A 25364-nucleotide genomic window follows, 5' to 3' on the forward strand; every position below is an offset into this window, starting at 1 on the left:
GGAAACAGTGTCAGACTTTATTTTTCTGGGCTCCAAAATCACTGCAGATGGTGACTGCAGCCATGAAATTAAAAGACGCTTACTCCTTGGAAGGAAAGTTATGACCAACCTAGATAGCATATTCAAAAGCAGAGACATTAGTTTGCCAACAAAGGTCCTTCTAGTCAAGGCTATGGTTTTTCCTGTGGTCATGTATGGATGTGAGAATTGGACTGTGAAGAAGGCTGAGCACCGAAGAATTGATGCTTTTGAACTGTGGTGTTGGAGAAGACTCTGGAGAGTCCCTTGGACTGCAAGGAGATCCAACCAGTCCATTCTGAAGGAGATCAGCCCTGGGATTTCTTTGGAAGGAATGATGCTGAAGCTGAAACTCCAGTACTTTGGCCACCTCATGAGAAGAGTTGATTCATTGGCAAAGACCCTGATGCTGGGAGGGATTGGGGGCAGGAGGAGAAGTGATGGACTTGAGTCTGGGTGAACTCCGGGAGTTGGTGATGGACAGGGAGGCCTGGCGTGCTGCGACTCATGGGGTCACAAAGAGTTGGACACGACTGAGCGACTGATCTGATATGGTCTGATGTGTCAATTATATCCCAATACATACATACATGGTATCTTAAAAATGTAATACACATTACTAGGATTCAAGTAGGGAGATTAGGCAATTGGTGATTAAAAAAGAAAAGTTAATGAACTCTTTTTTTCTTGCCACGTTCCCACTCTCACTTTGTGATAGATGGCATAACTGGCCCCAATCCTTCATCTCTTTCTGCATCCACATCCTGTGCTGTCTCAGTCTGCACCTTGGCTGGGTTGCTTTGGTGAGCCAGATTTCTGAGGCTCCTTTCTTTCTTTTACCTCTGCCTTCATTCACCATGAGATCAAGCTCAGAAAAGCCTGCTCCAGGATCAGAGATGTGAAGAACAGAGGATTATCTATGCTTAAGCCAGCCTGATCAGTAGCCAGCCTGCTCTGGAGTAAACCCAGCCAAAACTGGCAAAGCCATCTAGCTTCCTCTCATTGGTCCCAGGACGTATGAGCAGTAAATGCTTCCTGCATGCCACTCAGATTTTGTGGCTGTCTATCATACAGCACTTTTGTGGCAACAGATAATGAAAACTTTCAGACTTTAAGTGACAACTGAGTTGCTTACTTTCTCCTGAAAATATTTCCTAATTACAATAACCATTACTTGATATTTGTCTCTGTCTTCACCATGGCCGACTGAATCTTAGACAAGTTGACCATTTACTACTGATCTGCCACAGCCCCAGAAAATTAAGATCTTACAAGTCTGGGAAGCAGGTCAGAAAGCTATCTTAAAGAAAATAAGTCCAAAGTAAGAACAGAGGTAGAAAAGAGCAGAAAGCTGTCTAAAGAATCAAATGAGTAGGAAGCCCAAAGGGATCAGTGTATTTGTATCACAGCTAAACTGTATTTGGTCCAAGAGAATCTACTGGTATGTTTCCTGTTGGCACATAATATGAAAACTCTTTCAACCAAGTGATTTTCTATTTTAAAAAATCTTTTACTTGAATGTTAATAACAGGCTACTACCACATGAAGGCTATATGGAGCAGTACCCAGGTATGTCATCCTTTTAAAACTAAAAGAGTCAAACTCCTATGCTTCTATATCATGTAGGCTTTCTTTCATTATAAGAATGTCAAGTCTCCAAACAAGTTATTAACTATACAAAGAATAAAGCATATATTTATAAAGCTTTTAAAAAACCCTACTGCCATCTACAGCTACTGACCTCATCATACACAACTACTGACCTGCACTGAAGCTGAAACCTCCCCTTAAATGTCATTCCTATTACTGCTTCAAATGGTCGCAACTTAATTAAATGCCAATCTACTTTTTTACACTTTATAACATTTGACATTTACACTAAGATTCCATATGTCATTTTTGAAAACCATCAGATAATAGTTATCATTGGAAAATGCCCTAACAATTTACTTTTTAAAAAGAATGCTTACCTATAATTTTGTTATTACAATAGCTTGTAAGTCTATAAATTATCAAGGTGCCATAAAAACTCCTTGTATACTAATATTCTAATTTCCTTTAAACATATCATTGATTCAAACTTGTAATAGCAAGGTCTAGTGACATTTTCTACTAATGGTTACACTTCAGACCTATATAAATTATCACTATATTACCATTAAATAATCAATTTGTTCAACTCAATCATAAGATATTATACTATAAACATCTACAGGTATGTGTATATTTGGAACATAAAATTCTACTTAGCATAATAAATTAACTATAACTTCACACCTGCTGTCAAGACAAATAAGAATTTTTAAATGAAGATAATCTAAAACACTGATCTCATTTTCACAAAAGAGCACCTTAAAGGCTGATATTCACAGGACATATACTAAATCAAATATATGTGAAAGGAACTAAACCCCATGACCTATAACTCACATATGAGAATTCAAGGCTCAATCCCTGTTATTTCTAAATTAAATAACTACATTATCTAAACATCTGCTATAGTCTGAATGCTTGTAATTCCCCACCCATATGTTACAGGGCTTCCCAGGTGGTACAGCAATAAAGAATCCGCCTGTCAATACTGGAGACATGGGTTTGATCCCTGGGTCAGGAAGATCCCTAGAGTAGGAAATGGCAAGCCACTCCAGTATTCTTGCCTGGACAATTCCATGGACAGAGGAGCTTGGTGGGCTAAAGTCCGTCCGAGGTGTGTCACAAAGAGTCATGGCTGACTGACTAAGCACCCAGGCAATTCATATGTTGAAACCTAATGCCCAAGGTGGTGATATTTATCAGGAGGTGGAGTCTTTGAGGACTTCCATGGTGGCTCAGATGGTAAAGCGTCTGCCTACAATGCAGGAGACATGGGTTCGATCCTTGGGTCAGGAAGATCCTCTGGAGAAGGAAATGGCAACCCACTCCAGTACTCTTGCCTGGAAAATCCCATGGATGGAGGAGTGTGGTAGGCTACAGTCCATGGAGTCACAAAGAGTCGGACACGACTGAACGACTTTGAGAAGTGACTAGGACTTGAAGGCAGAGCACTCATGAATGGGATTAGTGACCTTATAAAAGAGGCTTGAGAAAGCCACCTTTGCCCTTTCCACCCTGTAAGCTTACAGAAAAAAGATAGGCATCTATGAATCAGGAAGGGGCTCTCATCAAATATCAAATCTGCTGGTGCCTTGATCTTGGACTTGCCAGCCTCCAAAACTGTGAGAAATAAACTGCTGTTGTCTATAAGTCACCCAGTTTATGGCACTTTGTTATAGCAGGCCAAAAGGCCTAAGACACTATCCATTAAGAATGAAGAAATAAACTATGATACATAAGCATACTAGGCATGTATTGGTTTGGCCAAAAGGTCCAATCAGGGTTTTTCTCCACAATGTAACAAACAAACATTTGGGAAAAACCAAAATGAACATTTTGGCCAACTCAATGTTAAAACACTAGATACAGATCTCTATGTTATATTGCAAAGTGAATAAGTAAATCACAAAATAATACTTAAGTAAAAAAGAAAGATATATTTGTGTTGTGGTACAAGAGAGTTTTAGCTCGGTCTAGACTCAAATGTGCGGAGAAGGCAATGGCACCCACTACAGTACTCTTGCCTGGAAAATCCCATGGATGGAGGAGCCTGGTAGGCTGCAGTCTGTGGGGTCGCTAGAGTCGGACACGACTAGCGACTTCACTTTCACGTTTCACTTTCATGCATTGGAGAAGGAAATGGCAACCTACTCCAGTGTTCTTGCCTGGAGAATCCCAGGGATGGGGAAGCCTGGTGGGCTGCCATCTATGGGGTCGCAAAGAGTCAGACACGACTGAAGTGACTTAGCTGCAGCAGCAGACTCAAATGTGAGTCTAATGCTAGTTTCAAGACTTGCTAGCTGGCACTGTTTTTTCAGCAGTCTATAGTGGGCAGGCTACAAAGCTTTCTCAGCCTCAATTTCCACATTTTGCTGTGGCAGATACTTTCAAGGGTTGTTGTAAAATAAATGGCACAATTCAAGCCACTATAGATACTTTCAAGGGTTGTTGTAAAATAAATGGCACAATCCAAGACACTGTAGATGTTTAATAATGGCAGTTATTTTTATGGCCCTACTCTAACTGTAAAAAATGAATTCTCTGGTACCATTTAAGAGCCAGAAAAAAGGATGTAAGAAATTGTCCCTACATAACTTTAGGTTTTTATGACACATAACTCTGGTGATTAGTAAAAAAGAAGACTTAGAAAAAAAATAACACATGTGTAATGATAAAAAAAATTTTTCTTCTTATTATAAGCAAATACATGTACTATGCATATAATCCATACATGATATATTCTATTATATCCTAAAACATTCAAAAGACAAGGTTGAAAAGAAACAACATACAGCTTTTTTAGGCATATGGAGGAATATATCCAAATACACATAGTGAGTTTATATAACCATAAAGATGGTCCACAGAAAGGACCAACTTGAGAAATCATTTTATGATTCCTTCTCCTGTTGTGAATTAAGGCTATGGTTAAGCATACTAAAATGATCTGATAGCCAAGAAACTTTCACAACTAACCTTTAGGAAAATAAACTTAGGATCCTGGAAAGCTGTTCATTTTACATTTCAAGTTTTGTATTTTCAAGTCACCCTTTTTGGAAACACACTGTCATTAAAATTCTAGCTTTCCTTTATCTATCTCACCACTAAACCATTAATGCTTTAATTTTTGTCTCTTTCAACCTTGTGGACTTGAGGCCTAAATATCTCATCTATAAAAAGAATTCTCCCTTTATAGACTTAGTTATACTAAATTTCAAGTTAACATTTCCACTTATAGATAGTCTACTTTAAAATCTGTTTCAATTTTTCTCCCACTAAAGATTTAATACTTGTCTATTTTCCACTAAATGTTTTCAGCAAAATAATTATAAAGAGAAATATGGCAAGATCAAAGAATAAAACCTGTCAAAATTAGAAACACAGAGGACACAGACCACGCAATACAGATTATCTGTAGAGTGAGCACAGCAGCTCAGTGTGGACAGGACAGTGGGAAGGATGGCTTGTGTTTAAGAACACACACTTGGTTAAGATGACTTTCTTTTGTTTTACTGAGGGTGGAAACAATGCAAAGGACGTCCTCAAGTTCAAGGATAGAATGAGTGGTTGAGAAAAATAAATTACTTAACTGAAATGCTGGGCTGGATGAAGCACAAGCTGGAATCAAGATTGCTGGGAGAAATATTAATAACCTCAAATATGCAGATGACACTACACTTATGGCAGAAAGCGAAGAAGAACTAAAGAGCCTCTTGAGCCAGTGAAAGAGCTGGCTTAAAACCCAACATTCAGAAAACTAAGATCATGGCATCTGGTCCCATCACTTCAGGCAAATAGATGGGGAAACAGTGAGAGACTTTATTTTGGGGGGACTACAAAATCACTGCAGATGGCGACTGCAGCCATGAAATTAAAAGACGCTTACTCCTTGGAAGAAAAGCTATGACCAACCTAGACAGCATATTAAAAGGCAGAGACATTACGTTGCCAACCAAGGTCCATCTAGTGAAAGCTATGGTTTTTCCAGTAGTCATGTATGGATGTGAGAGTTGGACTATAAAGAAAGCTGAGCACCAAAGAATTGATGCTTTTGAACTGTGGTGTTGGAGAAGACTCTTGAGAGTCCTTTGGACAGAAAGGAGATCCAATCAGTCCATCCTAAAGGAAATCAGTCCTGGGTGTTCATTGGAAGGACTGATGCTGAAGCTGAAACTCCAATAATTTGGCCACCTGATGTGAAGAACTGACTCATTTGAAAAGACCCTGATACTGAGAATGATTGAAGGTGGCAGCAGAAGGGTATGACAGAGGATGAGATGGTTGGATGGCATTCACTGACTCAATGGACATGAGTTTGAATAAGCTCTGGGAGTTGGTGATGGACAGGGAAGCCTTGAGTGCTGCGGTTCATGGGGTTGCAACGCAAAGAGTCAGACACGACTGAATGACTGAACTGATACTGAAATAAATAAACACATAGAGGAGTGGCAGAAATAATGTTATTAACAGCCAAAAAATTATAGAGATGAACATTAAAACGTTACTTGTCAATGCTCAATAGCATTTTTTAAAAAATAAAACAAATGATGCTCTTTGTACTATTAAGTAATACTTAAGCTTTCTTTAAAAACTAAAATGAAAGTAGAAAAGTAAAATTACTTAAAAAAAACAGAAAAAATTAACTTAAAAAATTTTAATTCAGTGACTTTCTCTTACCCTTAATTTAGCACTTTAGGATGGTAGGCCTGAGTAACTTAGGATCACAGACAATCTGGCCAAGAACATCAACTCAATCAAAAGTTTTTGATATATTTTAATTTTGTTAAAGCTTTTTGTCATTACTGACTTAACTGAAGTCACATGTTCCATTTACTACTGCTCTTGTCTGATGTGGAAAAGTGAACTATTTTCCATGTATATATTGGCTCTTCCTTATGTTATCTTCTGGTGGGATCATCTCATGAGGTTATTTTTTCCTGACACTTTTAGTAATTACATTGAATTCTATTGGATATAATACTGAATTTCATTTATAATAATAAACCATATTTTTTAAAGTAATGAACATCATAATAAAGCTTTTATAGCAAAGACTGAGAGAAAAATTAATGATCTAATTTCCTATGAAGAGCTTCCATGGTCTCTGTGGGGCCAGTTCTCAATAAACAATGTTTTAAAAAATGCTTGTAAAATGCTTAAAAAAAATCTGTCAAGGTTTCAAGAATAATTAAATAGAAGACAGCATCATATTAACATGCAAACACAATGGGGCCACCCACTGGAACTGAAAGCAGGAAGCCTCAGGATATGACTGTTCCCATCAAGGATCATTTTATGCAAATTCCTTCAGTTAAATCTTTTACCAACCAACTCTAAAAATTATACCAGAACCAACTGAACCACTTGGATATAGATAAAACTGGATTACAGTTAATCCCTGAACAACACAGGTTTGAATTGCAATGGTCTATCGACATGCAGATTTTGTTCAATAGTAAATACTACGGTACTTAGCAGATACTAAGTTTTAGGAAATAGTAAATACTACACAATCCACAGTTGGTTGATTCCACTGAGGTGAAGGGATGATAAGGAGGAACAACGAAAATGTTGTTATAAATTATACGTGGATTTTTTGATTGCAGGGAGTGTAGGTGCCTCAAACCCCCAAGCTGTTCAAGGGTCAACTATACTTCATTTTCCCATGTTTCAATTGGAGCAGTAAGGGAGGCCACACAAAAAACCCATGGTTGGCGATCCCTACAATGACAGTAGAGAGATCACATTTTGGCACATTCTCTAAAATTCTTCAATCAATGACAGTTAAAGATATACTACAGTCTTATTCGTTGGATTTCAATTAGTATACATACCTACTAGTTAATACGTAATTTAAAACATTAATGTAGAGAATTAAGATTATGATTCAGTCATGTAGTTATTATTTTAAATATGTGCAATCATCTGCTCAAATAGAGTAATTTTGGAGTTAAACTTTCACAGTCCAGAAACTTTAGAAAGTAAATCAATATTTTTCTTTTACAGTTTAAGCACTTAACATCCTCCAATCATTTTCTAATGGTTCAACTTAATTTCACACTAGGTTAACAGTACATAAATGATACCTGGAGTGAGTGACCACAGGAGAGGAAATTTGACCAATTTGAAATAATTATTAATATACTTAAAAATATACATAATTTAACTCATAAAGTGGCACACAGATTTCTTAAAAAATATTACAAAATTTGCCTGCATTCTGTAAGTGTAACAATGATAGGAGGGCCGTTTTTTAATAGATTTAACACTTTTTTCTGATTTAAATTCATTAGAAAGTTTCAAAATGTCACTTTAAAAATTTACAGTAAATTACTATTCAGTCAATTCAATATTTATAGTCAAGTATTGTATAATTAGTTATTTGAAACAAAATCAAGGTTTACAGAAGTGATTATCACTTACCAGCTGCTCTGATTTTACCCCATACAACTGGATGGTCTTTGCCACATTTTTTGACACAGCTAATGTGAGGTTTGAATCAACAGCAGCTACGTTTAGTTCACTGAAGAAAACAAAAACAGACTTTAGCAATACAGTTTATCAACAAAGACAAGTATATGAACTTAAACCCATTAAACAAAAAGGTGATTCTTTTTATAGATTTCCCTGGGTGCCTCTAAGAATTGATTGGATTGTTTCATTTTCCCTCCTAAATTCAGCATTAGGAAAAAGTGCCCTGAGATGGTTTGGTTAATGACCAGTTTCTCATTAATAAAAGCATGTCATGTGTGGGTTCAGGCTGTGATTAAGAAGAGTAAATTGTGTACAGATTTTTCAAGTAGCACTCTTGTTCATACTGATAAGTGCAATTAGAGACACTGCATATCACAGACATCTGCAAGGAAATGACAGCTCTTGAATGGAAATGATGACCTTGGAAGGACATAGGCTAAAAATATAAATTACATGATATATCATGATACTAAGTTTCTGTAGAAATTATGCCAATTCATGTTATTTTGATAGCGTAGCTTTTTTATATCAAAAGCACAACAAGGATTTACCTGGAAATTTTAAAAATCTAGATTCCTGAAGTATTTCTTTGCCATGCTTATTTTCAATTTTTTATACTGGATTATTTGGGACACTTCAGCTGACTGCTCCAAAAAAAGTATTTATAAAGACCATGTAAAGTATACCAGCAGTTAAAAACTGCATGAAAATGCATATACAAGTAGAAAGCAAGAAAAGTAATTACTGTCTCTGAAGTAGCAGAAAGAATCTTGGTATTTCCCAGATTCCCTTTATGAAGAAAGCGAAAGACTTTAACATTAGTGCTTAATTTGTGCATCAAAAATGCCCTTTCATTTAATAGTGAGACATAATCTCACTGTAAGACATAATTAACAGTGAGACATAATTAACCCTGATATTCACATTCTATTGATCAGTGGCATAAGCATGCTTTTTCAAGTCCCACCTTACAACTGATCACAGTGTGGTTAAGTTGCACAGAGGAAAGGGAGTTACTTCTTTAATATTTCCATAAACAGGTCAGAGATCAAGTTGAATTAATGACTGGTTTGATCACTACTATACTAAACAAATAATGGAGACATCATCAGGGTTTAAGAATCCAGAGTCAGGCCTTAGAAAGTCAAAGTAACTGTGGAGAGATTAGGATCAAGATTCTGGGCTCTTTCAACACTACTGTATATGGTTCTGCAGATTATACCTGTGGCTTTCTAGTTTTACTCTCACATGCCTCAGAATCATTATCTGATGTGTAATCTAAAAGAATTTAGACTTCTATACTCTGGTCCTATATGGCCTAACAACTATTTTAACTCACAAAATGTTCACCTATAAATGTACAGACCTACTGTTATGACAACTTATATACTATGACAGGAACCGAGAGTCTCAACTGCAGACTGGGTCGCCTGGGTGACCATAAAATGTCTAAAGACAACAGTATAACTACATTGTCTGCAAGCATTCAGGTGGCACCTCTGCTAGGATATCTTCCCTTTTAAGAGTTTTAAAAGCTGTCACATTCAACTTTAGAAAGCTTAAAATAGCAAACACGAGTAGACTAATCAGGATTATAATACTTGTACACCATGAAGTACTTTCTGGATTTAAGATTAAAAAAAAAAAATTACTCTCCATGCTTTAGCTTCTCAATCTGTAAAATTATTTTTATATTTACTGTCCTACTTAATACCAGAAATTTACTATGGTATAAAGAATTAGGTTGGTTTACTCTGCATCCTTGACAAGATAAAGAACAATTATAAATGACTATTTTTAGACTGTATTTAAATGGTTTTATTAATTGGAATCTCAAGTACTTAGGACATGTGCACTCATTCACTGCAAAACTCTTGATTTAATTGCTGGACTAATTACTTGAACAACTAGAGATAAATTTAAAATGTACTGCATCAGACATCACTAACAAATGTGGTGGGCATTTTATGGCATCCCATTATATAAAAACACATACCTCGCTATAGTTTTAATGATACCTTCAAGTTCATCAGCAGAAGGAGGATTACGACCACCAGGGGGAAAAACCAAGTTGATAGGATCAAAGAGTCGAGATAATGATTTTGATAAATATGCAGCCTCATAGGGTTGTAGTGAGTCTTTCAAAGCCTTTTCTGGACTGTGGGAACAAAGTTTATTAAAAATGAACTTAAATTATACAAGACTAAATACTATGGTATTAGGTTGTAAATATCTTTCTTTAAAATATATCCTCCATAAGACTCAAGAAAAGGGGAGATATATATATATATATGAGACTGATTCACATTGTTGTATGACAGAAACCAACACAACATTGTAAATTATCCTCCAATTAAAAATAAAAACACATCTCCTCTATAGAAGGTAACTTTATATGGACAACAGAAAAATTTTGCTTAAAAATTTATAAATACATTTGATAATTAAATGCTTATTAAGAATTAAACATTTTAATTTATACATAATTCCTGGGTATAAATGTAAAATAATATGCCCCAGTATCTACTGTAGCAAGTTTGTCACTTGAAACTATAAGAGTAACACTGTAAAATCTTATTAATTCTAATGGGGCCATGTCTTCACTTAGCATGTTTCTACACAACATACAAGAGAGGCAAGTCTGCAAAGACTTGAACTGGCTCCCACCAGTTCAATCCTTTTCACACATAGATGCACTCTCATAAGCTCAGCATCTGAGAGGGAAGTATACAAACGTAGGTTTTTATCACCCTTCTGATACCAAAACTGATACTAACAAGAATTGAGGACAAAATAAAAAGTGTTTGTACAAGTCCCACAAAATCACAAAAAATCTCCCAACTGGAGTTCTTATTTTTATAACATTCTTCACAAACTAAAATTTAACCTACTAAACACTTCTTTCCCCCCCAGACCTCCAATGTTTTCAGTTATTTTTGTTGATTTTCATTTAGTTGTCCAATTATTGGAACTTGTATTTTACCTCTGAAAATTATTATCAAATGTCTATAACCGTATAATTAACTGTGTCTTCTCACATCACCCCTGATTATGATCCTTCTACCTACCTTTCCATTATCTTAAAAAAACAAAAAAAACAAATCCCCCTAAATTCATCCTAAATGTTCATCTTGAAAACATCTGACCTACTCCTTTGGTATCGGAAACCTGGCTTTCTCCTTTTCCACTCTTGTTGGTCAAATGACAAGACCTAGAGGTCACCACACTCTTGGCTCCTACATCGTAATTCCATGGTTATCTCTCAACACTTTCTCATTCAATGTGGGTATTTCAGTCAACACATAGTTCCCGAGAATCCTATGTACCAGCCCTTGTTAAGTGCTATGAAGATAGAGATGAAATTTGCTTTACAGCCCAGTGAAGAAATGTGCAGGTGGAGTGATAACTATAATTTTTATAATAGATGATGAAAGAGCCCCATAGGAACAGGGAAGAACTAGTGCCTAAATCTGTCTGAGTCAATCCTCTCCTGAGGTCCACACCAGGTATTTAAACATCTTCCCTACTTCTGCTCTGATCATTTACTGCCCTTAAGAATCCTCTTCTTTCTTCCACAGAAATTTCAGCACTAAATTATAAGTATTGACATTCTTCCTCTTCTCCAAGGATTCACCCAGAAGGTACTACAGTTTTACTCCAGAAACAAAGTTGCCAGGGCCTAGACGGCTATCTGCCAGCAGCAGATCTGTGAGTAGCTGCACAGGAGAAGCAGCTCTGTGCTCTATGTTTGAGAGGCTGGCTGAGAGGGAGAGCAAGGCCAAGGCCTGTGGTTGCTGTAGGAAACCAACCCACTGACACAGGAATGTGACAGAATAACAATGTGACAGGGTCCGGCCTCAGGTGGCAGCAGAAGCCTAGCCTCACCCTAGCCCTGCTCCCAAGGTGGCCTGCTTCCCCTGTTCCCTACCCTATTCCACCCTGTTAGTTTTGGAAAAACTGAAGAACTAGGCATGGGGGGTGTAGGATCCTCGGTGACTATGTCAAAACAGACAGCTTTTCTAAAACCTATCCTGTGCTTGCATGCGTGCTAAATCACGTCAGTTGTGCGCGACTCTTTGCGACTCTATGGACTGTAGCCTGCCAGGCTCCTCTGTCCATAGGATTCTCCAGGCAAGAATACTGGAGTGGGCTGCCACTCCCTTCGCCAGCGGATCATCCCGACCCAGGAATCAAACCTGTGTCTCCTGCATTGCAGGAGGATTCCTTACTGCTGAGCCACCCGGGGAAGCCCGTCCTGTACTATACGTCTACTTTGTGAGTCATCATTTTGAACTGCTCCACCTCTAAGGTCTCCAAGCTTGAAGACAACTTTCCACACCTCCACTTGCCCCTACCCCCTTCCCTCCTACAAATTCTCTTTAATGTGTACAATTTGCCAAGTACTTCCTGGAAGTGAGGAATGTAGCAATAAAGTCAGCTAAAAAAATTTCCTGCCCTCTTAAAGAAGAAATAAAACTTTTAACTGACTTAATTGTGGAATATAAAGAAGACTAATAAATTCTAAGAGAAGAAGGAAGCAAAGTAGCCAGAGAGCAGTTTTTATCCAACTTTAGATAGAGTGAGGTAAGGCAAGGCTTCCTGGGAAGATATGAGGAAAAAGGAGGGAACAAGTTACATCGATTTCCAGAGTAGGCACTTTTATGAGGAGAGAAGAAGTGCAAAGGCCCTGAGAGGGGACTTATAAAGGCCCTGAGAGGGGACTTATACCTGGCTGAGTTTGCCAAAGAGCGAGAGGAGCAGAGCACTTAAGTGACAGGAGAACAGTACAAAATGAGGTTTAAGATCAAACAGATGGAACAAAACATGCTGAGTTTTGTATATGAATAAAAACGCTAGATTTTACTCAAAAGAACTTGCTTTTTGACCTGACTGTGATCAGTGCTGTAAAATCCTTTGCTGTGCTCATCCTCCATCAGCCCAGCATTTCAAGGTACTCTCATGAGCATCCTGATTTTTCTAATGTACCTTCCTTTCAAAGCTGTAAGAAATATCTCATTTAGATGATCTCTGTACCTGCTGCTAAGCTGCCCAAGCATTCCAGAGAAAAAGGAAATTGTTTCTATTGAACACTGATACAAACCCCTTAATTTCAAGAGACTTGAAGCTCAAGGTATTAAAAACCTTCTTTGCAGTCCTTCACTCTCTATAGCGGACCATTTGTTTCTACACGAAGACCAAAACTACTGCAATGATCTTTGTCAACTTGATACCAGCTTTTCTTTTTCCTCTGTAATTTCATCTACATCTGATTTTCTTCTTATCCCAAAGAAAGAGTAGCTTTATTCCTTTGTTGATATCAAAACCTCAGATGAATTGAACCCACCTCCTCCTTTCCTATTCTTTTTTAGAAAACTGCTTCATCGAGACTTACATTCAATTCAACCATTTAAAGTGTATATTTGATGGTTTTCAGTATATTCATGGTATGTGCCACCATCACCATGCTCAAACCTAGAACATTTTTATCACCTTCAAAAGAAACCTCATACCCTTCAGCTTTAAAATCTTTACCCTTCTCACCCCGTTCCCAGCCCTATGCAACCACCAATAGGCTTTATATAGGCTTTATATCTCTAGAGATCTGCTGTTCTTGACTTTCATATGGATAGGATCATACAGTATATGCATTTGTATTTGGCCTTTTTCACTTAGCATAACTTTTTCAAAGTTTAGGCATGCTGTAACAAGTGTTAGTACTTCATTCCTTTTACGGCTGAATAGTATTCCACTGTGTGGATATACAACATTTGGTTATCCATTTGTCTGCTGATGGGCATCTGGCTTGTTTCTATCTTTTGGTAACTATGAATACTGCTATAAACATTCATTAAAAATTTGTGTGTGAGCATACTTTAAAAAATTCACTTTATGTGCTTTGTTTTTATTGTGATAACATACATAACACATGAGCATTGTGCACAATAAGGAAGCACCCACATATTGATCTCATTTGGCTGACACTTGGCTTCAGCTAACTGGCAGCTGAGAGCAGCATGAGAAATGCTGCAGTGCTGTTCTTCCTAGGCAGAAAGCCCTCTGGCTGGGAATGGTGGGAGAGGGAGCCCTTGGTTCTTGGTGCCACAGTTTGGAGTGGAGCTTGTGCCTTGCTGAACTGGGAAGAGGAAGGGAGAAAACAACTGTCTTGGTTCTAGTATCACAGACTCTTATGGAATTCTTTCTACCAAATTTTCATAAACTTTCTTGCATTGATGATTTTTCATTTGCTGTTTGCTTTTAAAATCATTTCCAGAGGCACTGAGTTGTTTGGTTTTGTTGTAATAGTTTTCACCAGATTCACTGGGGATGGGTCAGCAGAGTGGGAAGTGCTGTCATCCCAGAAGTCAATCTCCTCATAGTCTGCCTTTCATCAATTCTAATAATGCTCTTGTATCCACTGGCTCAGATGCTAAAGCGTCTTCCTACAATGTGAGAGACCCGGGTTCGATCCCTGGGTTGGGAAGATCCCCTGGAGAAGGAAATGGCAATCCACTCCAGGACTACTGCCTGGAAAATCCCATGGACAGAGGAGTGTGGTAGGCTACAGTCAATGGGGTCGCTAAGAGTCGGACACGACTGAGCGACTTCACTTCACTATATCCACCATTCCACACTTAGGCCTTGAACCACCTTATTTTGCTGTAGCAAGAGGTCAATTCTCAGTCCTAAGCTTCTTCAGCTTTTCAACAGCATGTGACACAGTTAACTATTCCTCCTCTGACTAATGAACTCTTTCCTTAAGAGTTCCACACAACTTTGAGTTTTCCTCCTATCTCACTATTTTTTTTCTGTCTCAGTCCTGTAGGCTGCCAATCCTCCAAGTTATAAATTCTGGAGTGCATATCTTGGGCCAAAGTTCCCTTTTCTCTTTACATATATCTTCCCTATAGACTCTCCTCCAGACCCATGATTTTTCAAGATATGCATAGCGATGATTCTCAAATATGCATTTCTAGCCCTGATTCACAGTCAACTACCTTTTCAAAAAGTCTATAACATCTCTATTTGTATCTTTGATTCAAGAGTTTCAAAAGAAAAACCTTTGTTCAACACTACTTGATGAGACCATGGCTTCCAATCTTTGGTCTTCTCCCAACTTGTCCATACATATCCTTGATTCTTCTTTTCCTCTCAAATCCAATCTACTAGCAAGTATATCTAGAAGCAATCTGACCAGTTCTCACCACCTCATCCCCTCATCCTATTTTAGGCCATTGCCATTTCTTGTCTGGATAAACAAAATAGCTTCCATTTCCCACTTCTCTTTCCCTGTGGTGATGCTTTCCCTAGTTGTCCATATAGAAGCCCTAGTGTTAATTTTAAAGTGTTTATCAGTTCATATCATTCCTCTGTTTAAAAGCAATGGTTTCTACTGTTTTGAATAAACTCCAAATCCCATACCATAGTGAATAAAGCCTTACATGATCTTACACTTTCCTCCCTCTTTGAGCCAATTTCATAGCCCCCACTCTCCCTCTTTCACTGTGTTCCAGCTTTCTATTCCTCAACATCTCCATCTTAGTTTTCTCAAAGACTCTACATCTGCTCTTCTCTCTGCCTGCAGAAATCTTACTCCAAATCTTCCACGGCTGATTTCTTACTGAGGTCTTGGGTCAAAGTTATCTTCTCATAGAGACCATCCCTCACCACCTTATATAAGGCACTCTATCATGTTGTCTTGTCTTTTTTTTGGTGGGGGGTGGCGGCGGGGTGGAAGGGACGTGGTTGTAGGACCTTAGTTCCCCAACCAGGGATTATAGCCAGGCCCCAGCAGTGAAAGTACTGAGTCATAACAACCGGACCATCAGGGAATATCCTTGTTTTATTTTCTTCATAACAAGAACAGCTCTCAAATTCAGCATGAATACTTAATGATGAAAAATGCTAACCTGGTTATTTGTGCCTTGATTATACTCAGATTCTTCCAAGATCTTGTTCATTACCTCTTGCTCTCTCCACTGGCTACTTCTATCTATAAATACTCTCAGTTTTCCCTCTATAATTAAAAACAACAAAAAAACCTTCCTTTGGCTCATGGTCAAATTTATGTTTGACTCTTTGCCTCACTCCTCAAAAGAATATGTAAAACATAATACAATTGCTCCTTACTATTCTCATTATTTTTTGGTTTCTTAGGGTACAGGTCACAGCTCTTCTTCCACATCAGCTACTTTACTAAAGTTAGTCTCCAAAAGGTGACAATGATATCCCACTAGTCAAAATAAAAGGTTTTTTTCATTCTGATTTTTTTCTCTACATTGAATTTACTGTCTTTCCCCTACCCCCATGAGTAACATATGCTCATTTTAAATAAAAGCAGGAATACAAAATAAAAACTCTACCTATTGGAGATAAAGCATTACTACTTTTTGCTATGTATGTTTCCAGAGCTTTTCAGTACAAGCATATGAATTTAAAAATAAAACTAAGCCAGAAATAGAATTATACTACATATTTTATTTCATATACTTAAAAAAAAAAACAAAAACACCTTAATATACTGGACTGGCCAAAAACCATGTTCGGGTTTACTTCATGTTTAATGTGAAAGAGTAACTGAAGAGAACAAAGTTCCTTCTGTCACTTCAGCCTACTCTTATGCACTTACTCTACCAATTAAAACTTATATAATCTGTATTTTACCAGTCAGAACTTCTTACTAAAGTGGCTACAATTCAACTGTAAGTATTCAGGAAAAAAAAAGTTGAAACAAACATTAAAAAAGCACTCATAAATCTATCATTTTTCTTACAAGGTAGGTGATAAGAATCTGTTGTTACCTGAGTCAATCACATCACAATAAATGATTCAAGTGTTTAAAGGAAGTGTGCAAACCAATCAATTGATTTGGTACTTACAGAGAAATATGAAAATAGTACTTCTTTTCAATTTAGGGGGAAAGCTGGCAGGTTTAAACTTATTGAGTTGGTACATTGTTTTCCAATGTGGCTTATAAATATCACTACATATACTATACTTCATGACTCATCTAAGAGACTTTCAGGTTTAATTTCGACAATACTTAGCTTTTGCCCACCAGACTGAGAACCTATCCCAGCATAAAATTTGTTTCCACTATAGTTCCTGAACATACCAGTTCCTTTTGTATCACATTTATGCCACTGGCCCATCAATAATGATGCTATATAATTACAAGTGTATTATAGTATCAATTGAAGGACAGTGACTACACATGCTCATCTCTTAGCTTCTATTCACCTTACTTGGTGATATCCTTTAAGACAAATTCTCAGTCGGAATCAGGCTGCTCAACTAAGGATAGAAGTTTGACTCCTTAAGTTAAAAGTGTTGTGAAATCTTTTAAGGTAAAAAAATTAATAATAATCATTACAAATATTCAGAAAGATTAACATTTCCCCAATTTCTAACTTGTAATAAAAATAAAGGACAAAATCCTTAACGTGCCAACAAACAGATTTGATTACACAAACATACTCATAATCTGGCTTTTTCGGTATGAATACATCTTGTGTATCATCTTCCGTGTGTTGTAAGTCAGCATAGAGGTCTGCAGTTCCACTTGCATTAAAATTTCCTTGAATATTTTGGCTGTATTGTTGAAGACGCTTCCATAAGTCATTATAAAGCCGCAATAATTTTGGGTATTCTCCTTCAAATGCCTGTTTCAAAAACATAGAAGCTGCCAAGCAAAACAATAAAATGGATTAGATAAATGATAAAACAATAAAATGTAGCAAATAAAGTTTCTTTTGTATATGAAAACCGTGCTACAAATAGCCTATACCACAGGACAAAACAAAGGTGTGTTTTAACAGGGCTTTTCAAAATAATGCCAGTAGCAGTAATTTTCCTCCCAGACTATTTACTGCATTTGATATATGTACCATATATTGGGTTGGCCACAAAGTTCCTTTGGTTTTTGAAACTTAATCTATAAGGAAACAAACACATTGATGAAAAAAGTTGAAGACTTTCAATTTTTTCTTTCAAAAACTGATAAAATACATAGAAAATCAGGAAGCATAAAAAATACCTGACCATCACCCATGATTTACTTAAATTGACATTTATAGAATACTTCATCCAAAACAGCAAAGTAGTCATTGTTTTCAAGTACACATGAAATATTTACCAAAAATGACAATTGTTAATGTCATGAAATCATCTGAATAAATCTGAAAGGTTTCAAATCATACAAAGTATGAAAAACCCAAATAGTTTTAGATAAGAAATCATAACAGAAAGATATATTTAAATGATCCTGGATAAAAATCCAAAAGAAAATTGCTAGATCAGTTCTATATTTAATTTTCTGAGAAACCTCCATACTGTTCTTCATAGTGACTGCATCAGTTAATTATATTCCCACTAAAGAAGGTACAAGGGTTCCATTTTCACTACAACCTCATCAGCACTTATTATTTCTTTACTTTTTAATACTGGTCATTCCAACAGGTGTGAGATAATATCTGTGTTTTTTATCTGCATTTTGCTGATGATTAGTTATGCTAAGCATCTTTTCATGTACTGTTGCCCTTCTATATGTTGTCTATAGAAAAATGTCTACTTAGATCCTGTCCATTTTGTTTTACTGGATACTTTGGTTTTTTGCTACTGAGTTGTATGAGTTCTATATATACTTTGGATATTAACCCCTTATCAGGTATGTAATTTTCAAATATTTTTTCCCATTTAGTGGGTTGTCCTCTTATTTTGTTTATGGTTTCCTTTGCTGTATAGAGGTTTTTTGTTTGATATAGTCCCGCTTGTTTATTTTTCCTTTTGTTGACTTTGCTTTTGAAGTCAAATTTTAAAAATCATAATGAAATATGACTATATACCTGTTAGACTAGCTAAAACAAAAACCAAATGTTGGTGAATACAGAAATACTAAAACTCTTATATACTGTTGGTAGAAAAGAAAAACTGATCATTTTGCAAAAAAGTCTGGCATTTTCTTAAACTGTTAAAGATATACCTACCATATGGTCAAACCATTCCTCTTCTACATGTTTATTCAACAGAAATAAAAGTATATGTCCATATAAAGATTTATATATGAACACTCAAGGCACCTTGATTTGTAATAGCCAAAAACTGGAAACAACCCAAATTGTCCATCCACAAGTGAATGCATGTACAAACTGTAGTATACTTGAACAACAGAACACTATACAGAAGTACACATTACAATATGGATGATTCTAAATACAATCCTGCTCCATGAAAGGCAAATAAGAATCCATAATACATGCTGTATCATTCAATCTGTACATAGTTCCCGGAAAAGTAACCTAGCTCAAAGTGACAAAAAGCTTGTCAAGAATTTGCTTGGGGAAGGAGAAAGGAGATGGCAGGGAGAGGAATTATAAAGGGGTACATGGAAACTTTCACTGATGACAAGTATATTCACTGATCTTCACTGCTGTGATGCTTTCATGGGTGTGCATGTATGTCAAAACTTAACAAAAATTATGTTCAGGTTATTGTATACCAATTATACTCTAATAAAAAACTGTTTAAAAAAATCTCAGCTAGGACTTCTTTGAAATCCCTCCTCCCCAATGAAGAAGCCATTCACCATGGCCCTGAGTGTTCCCACATATTCTTGCAGGTATGTCAACAATGAGAGGCCCTAGTTGCTCTTTATCCAGGCCATTTATCTGTAGCAAGGTTTGCATCTGTAGCAAGTAGCCTTGAAAGATGAAGTAACTTCTTCAGCACACAAAGAGCAGGCTTGCTTACTGCTTACAGCAAAAGTGGCAGATTCTCCCAACTTAAGAGAGACAAACTCACGGCATACTTACCACTGAACTGCATCTCCCTGTGAGACCTGGAGGTGGGGGGAGCCAAAAAACAAAGATGCCAATGCTCACGCAGCTTGGTATGCTGAGTAATAAAGTCCTTCTGCTCTGACCCAGGAGTCTCGTGTCTTCTGACAATATCCAGAGCACTTTGGCAGGCTACCCTTTCTAAGTAGGGTAAATATCTCAGATCTTTCACAGTTCTTGAGCTCCTCAAAGCTAAATCATATTCCTTTCATTATAGGAATCTGCTTTTTCCCTTCCCATTTACCACAATTTCCAATTTTATTTATGTAATGTATGTTTCCCGTACTTGACTATAAACTTGATGAGAACAAGGACAAGACTCATTTTCTTCAATGCATATTTGGTACTCAACACAAAGTATCTCTTAATGATAGAATAAATTAAGTTTTGCTTTTCAATGGACAATATGCTCACTTTCACAGAAATCTTATCTATGCAGAACAATCCACTGTTCAGAGTTTTAGAAAGCCAAACTGTGACTATATCATCTCAGTAAACGTGACTGACTCATTGATTCTAAGTTACTTAAATCAAATACATTTAAAGTTTACAAATAAATATTGTGTGGTAATTCCTGAAGTTAAATTCTACTTTACTTTCTTTTATAAATAGGTTTAAAATGTTCACATCAATTACCTATAAACTTGATTACAATCAATTACTTATTTGATAAATGTCTTTAGAACTTAACTGCAATGTCTATAGAACTTAACTGCATATCTTAATAATCTAACAAATCATTTACAGATAGAAAATGACAGATTACTAATTCCCGGTTACTAAGTAATCCATTACTCAGATTATGCCTTCATATGAGCAACTGAGCAATATTGCTCAATTCTTTTTGAGCAATAACTAGTGACTCCAACATGACACTAACAGGGAGAGGAAATTCATCTTTATTTCAGTAGCTTGTTTTATGAAGATTTCTTCATAGCAATGAACACTGTAAGAAATTATTTATTAGTTTGTGTTGACTGTCTGTGCTCCCTCTTCAGAATGCAAGTTTAATGAGACAGGGATACTATTTGATTTGTCTCTGTATTTCCTTTACCTAGAATAACACCAGGCATTGAATTACTGAATGAACAAACTGAAAAAAGAATGAAGAAGGATGTAGGTATGGAATTAAATCTTTTCTCTAGATTCTAATAGCCTAGACTTCATTACCTCACTCCTCCTAGACCCCCTATTTATCCCAGAGCTGCAGCTTTCACAGATCTGGCCTTAGTCTTGAGTAGCTGTGCTTAATCTCAGCCTATTTGTCTGACTCTGCCAGCACATCTCCCTGTGTGAAGACGCAACACCTCATCTCTCAGCCGTTGACTGGAGTCCTGACCAAGAAAGGGCATCACTCCTGAAAACTCCCATCAGCCTCCAGACAACCAAATCCTGGTCAGTGTGAAATCTGGAAGGTGGACTAATTGACTCAACAAGTATTTGCTGATCATTTACTATATGACAAACGCTGTTGTAAATGATGCATACGCAGCAGTGAACAAAAGAAGCAAAGTTCCTACCCATGAGGAGCTTATGCTCCAATGAAGGAGAAAGACAGTAAACAAATTAGTATGTAACATAATATCAAGATTAGAGAATAGTGATGTTGTTGTTCAGTAGCCCAGTCATGTCCGACTGTTTGCAACCCCATGGACTGCAGTGTGCCAGGCCTTCCTGTCCTACACCATCTCCCAAAGTTTGCCCAAGTTCATGTCCACTGCATTAGTGATGCCATCCAGGCATCTAACCCTCTGATGCCCCCTTTTCCTTCTGCCCTCAATCTTTCCCAGCATCAGGGACTTTTCCAATGAGTCGGCTGTTTACATCAGATTATCAAAATACTGGAGCTTCAGCTTCAGCATCAGTCCTTCCAACAAGTATTCAGGATTGACTTCCCTTGACTGGTTTGATCTCCTTTCTGTCCAAGGGACTCTTAGGAGTCTTCTCCAGCACCACAGTTTGAAGGCATCTATTTTTGGGCATTCTGCCTTCTTCATGGTACATCTTTCATAACCGTACGTGACACTGGGAAGACCATAGCCTTGACTATATGGATCTCTGTCAGCAGAGTAACGTCTCTGCTTTTCAACACACTGTCTAGGTCTGTCATCACTTTCTTGCTATGAAGCAATAGTCTTCTGATTTCATGGCTGCAGTCACTGTCCGCGGTGATTTTGGAGCTCAAGAAAAGGAAATCTGTCACTACTTTCATCTTTTCCCCTTCTATTTGCCATGCAGTAATGGGGCCGGATAGATGTGAGAGTTGAACTGTGAAGAAAGCTGAGCACCGAAGAATTGATGCTTTTGAACTGTGGTGCTGGAGAAGACTCTTGAGAGTCCCTTGGACTGCAAGGAGATCCAACCAGTCCATTCTAAAGGAGATCAGCCCTGGGTGTTCTTTGGAAGGAATGATGCTAAAGCTGAAACTGCAGTACTTTGGCCACCTCAGGCGAAGAGTTGACTCATTGGAAAAGACTCTGATGCTGGGAGGATTGGGGGCAGGAGAAGGGGACGACAGAGGATGAGATGGCTGGATGGCATCACCGACTCGATGGACACGAGTTTGAGTGAACTCTGGGAGTTGGTGATGTACAGGGAGGCCTGGTGTGCTGCAATTCACGGGGTTGCAAAGAGTCAGACACGACTGAGCGATTGAACTGAACTGAATGGGGCCAGATGGCATGATCTTAGTTTTGTTTAATATTTAGTTTTAAGCCGGCTCTTTTACTCTCCTGCTTCACCCTCAACAAGAGGCTCTTTAGTTCCTCTTCACTTTCTGCCATTAGAGTGGTATCATCTGTGTATCTGAGGTTGTTGATGTTTCTCCTGCCTATTCTGATTCTAGCTTGTAACTCATTCAGCTTGACATTTTTCATGATGTGCTCACGTACAGATTAAACAAACAGGGTGACAGCGGACAGCCCTGTCATACTCCTTTCTCAATCTTGAACCAGTCAGTTGTTCCATACAGGGTTCTAACTGTTGCTTCTTGACCCACATACAGGTTTCTCAGGAGACAGGTATTGGTCTGGTATTCCCATCTCTTTAAGAACTTTCCACAGTTTGTTAAGATCCACACAGTCAAAGGCTTTAGCCTTTGTAGTCGATGAAACAGAAGTAGATGTTTTTCTGGAATTCCCTTGCTTTCTCTATGATCAAGCAAATGTTGGCAATTTGATCTATGGTTCTTCTGCCTTTTCTAAACCCAACTTGGACATCTGAAAGTTCTTGGTTCACATAAATCTGATGCCTAGCAGCAAGATTTTAAGCTTGACCTCACTATCATGGAGATGAGTACAACTGTCCAATGGTTAGCACATTCTTTAGTACTACCCTTCTTAGGAACTGGGATGAGGATTGACCTTTTCAAGTCCAATGACCACTGATGGGTCTTCCAGATTTGCTGACATATTGAATGCAACACCTTGATGGCATCATCCTTTCGGTTCTGAATAGCTCTACTGGAATTCCATCACATCCACTAGCTTTATTAACAGCAGTGCTTCCTAAGGCCCACTTGACTTCATACTCCAGGATGTCTGACTCTGGGTGGCTGACCACACCATCATAGTAATCTGGGGATAGGCAGTAGCATTTTATTTACTGACGACAGGGAGGGCCTCTCTGAGTGAAGTAAGGATATGACCCATTTGGATGCCTGGGGAAAGTGTGATTCAGATGGAGGAAATAGCAAATGCAAAAGATGTGAGGTAGACAATCCCAGCAGAGGCTGCTGCTCTTATTTTAACAACCTGCCATGCTCTTGGCCTGAGAGAGTAAGCCTCCATAGCTATGTTAAGTCCCTCTTTTTTAAGTACATTGCTACTCATTTCTAGTTCATTCCTTCCCTAATAGGCTCAGTTCCCAAAACCTGTCTTGCATCTAAATCATCTAGTACTATGAAAGTAAAGGAGGGTTTGGTATGTCTTGGAAAGTATTTTCTGTTTCATAATTGCATTAGATATATATTGCTACACAATAAACTGCCACAAATGTAGCTGCTTATTTTAAAAAACATACATTTATTATCTCACAGTTTCTATGAATGAGACATGCCGGGTCCTCTGCTTCAGGGTCTCTCCTAAGACTCCAATCAAGCTGTCAGCCATGGCTGGAGTCGCATCAGAAGGCTTAACTCGGGGACAAGATTCCAAGCTCATGTGGCTATTGTCAAGATTCAGTTCCTGATGAACTGAACTGGATTGAGGGTCTCAGTTCCTAGTTTGCTGTTGGCAAGGGGTCAACCATACAAAGTGGACCACTCCAATATGACTGCTTATTTTATCAAAGCTTGTAATCCAAGAAGGCAACAGAGAGTGCTTGCTAGTGAAATGGAAATTACGCTCTTATGTTACCTAATCATACAAGGGACCTCTTCTTTGCATGGTCTATAGATTACAAACAAGTTGTACCTGTATTCAAGGGGAAAAGATAACACAAGCGTATAAATATCAGGAGGGAGGGATCAATGGGAGCAATCTTAGAATCTATCTGCCCTGATAAAATGAATGATACTTCATTCACATCAATAAAAATGATGAAAAGTCAAATGCTGAGGGCCATCCAGCAGTCTGATAAACACCTATTTTTCAAATACTAATACATTATAGACCTGGTGGCTCAGGCAGTAAAGAAGCTGCCTCAATGTGGGAGACCTGGGTTCGACTTCTGGGTTAGGAAGATCCCCTGGAGAAGGGAATAAAAACCCACTCCAGTATTCTTGCCTGAAGATTTCCATGGACAGAGGATCCTGTTGGCTACAGTCCATGGGGTCGCATGGACCCCATGGTTAGTTAGTCGACTGAGCGACTAACACAGACTATATTATTCCTTCGTATTTAACAGTTTCATATAAAAAATCGTTTACAGTATTGTTGAAAAATAGACCAAATACACTACAGAAATAGTTCTACAATAAAATAATGGTAAGTCAATTGCACCCAAGGTAATGAATTTTCCCATCACTCATAAAAAGAACTTTTCCTTCTAAGTTCCAGAAATGTACGGTCCAAGTTATATATTAAAAGCAATCAATGTTTATATGACCTAAAACTAATTATAAATGTATTTTATTGAGGATTAATATGTCTTTTGATTTAATTTTAAAGTTATGATTTAATAAAACTAAAATCAGAATAGAAAACAGACCTTTTTAAAGCTTAGAGAAACCCTATTTAAGATAAACAGATATTAAAATGGAAGCTTTAGATGGAAAATCTGACCAAAGCCTAAAACATTAAGCTTTGAATGAAGAAACTGAGTTTAAAAAAAGCACACACAATCTAATATTAGCCACTTGCACAAACTACACTACACACACACACATAATTAAGATGCAATAACTGTCTGAAAATATCCAGATACGGCACCTAAGAGATTTTTTAGGTTTTGTTTTTTCATAATAACAGCAATACAAAGTATGGTATCCAATACCAACTGGGTATGTAT

General features: G+C 37.5%; 1 protein-coding gene across 3 annotated transcripts in view; it reads right to left on the reverse strand.

Annotated features, from left to right (window-relative positions):
- The window catches only part of COG5 (component of oligomeric golgi complex 5), a 281698-nt gene that overhangs the window by 59194 nt on the left and 197140 nt on the right, over positions 1-25364 (reverse strand). For all 3 annotated transcript variants that reach the window (XM_010841464.1, XM_010841466.1, XM_010841465.1), the window contains 3 exons: positions 17560-17764; positions 10082-10243; positions 8035-8134 (listed from right to left, as the gene is read on the reverse strand). In XM_010841464.1, coding sequence (XP_010839766.1) covers positions 8035-8134; positions 10082-10243; positions 17560-17764 — 467 coding nt within the window. The remainder of the gene's footprint in view (positions 1-8034; positions 8135-10081; positions 10244-17559; positions 17765-25364) is intronic.

Source organism: Bison bison, unplaced genomic scaffold, assembly GCF_000754665.1.
Source record: "Bison bison bison isolate TAMUID 2011002044 unplaced genomic scaffold, Bison_UMD1.0 scf7180017864162, whole genome shotgun sequence".
NCBI classification, from domain to species: domain Eukaryota; kingdom Metazoa; phylum Chordata; class Mammalia; order Artiodactyla; family Bovidae; genus Bison; species Bison bison.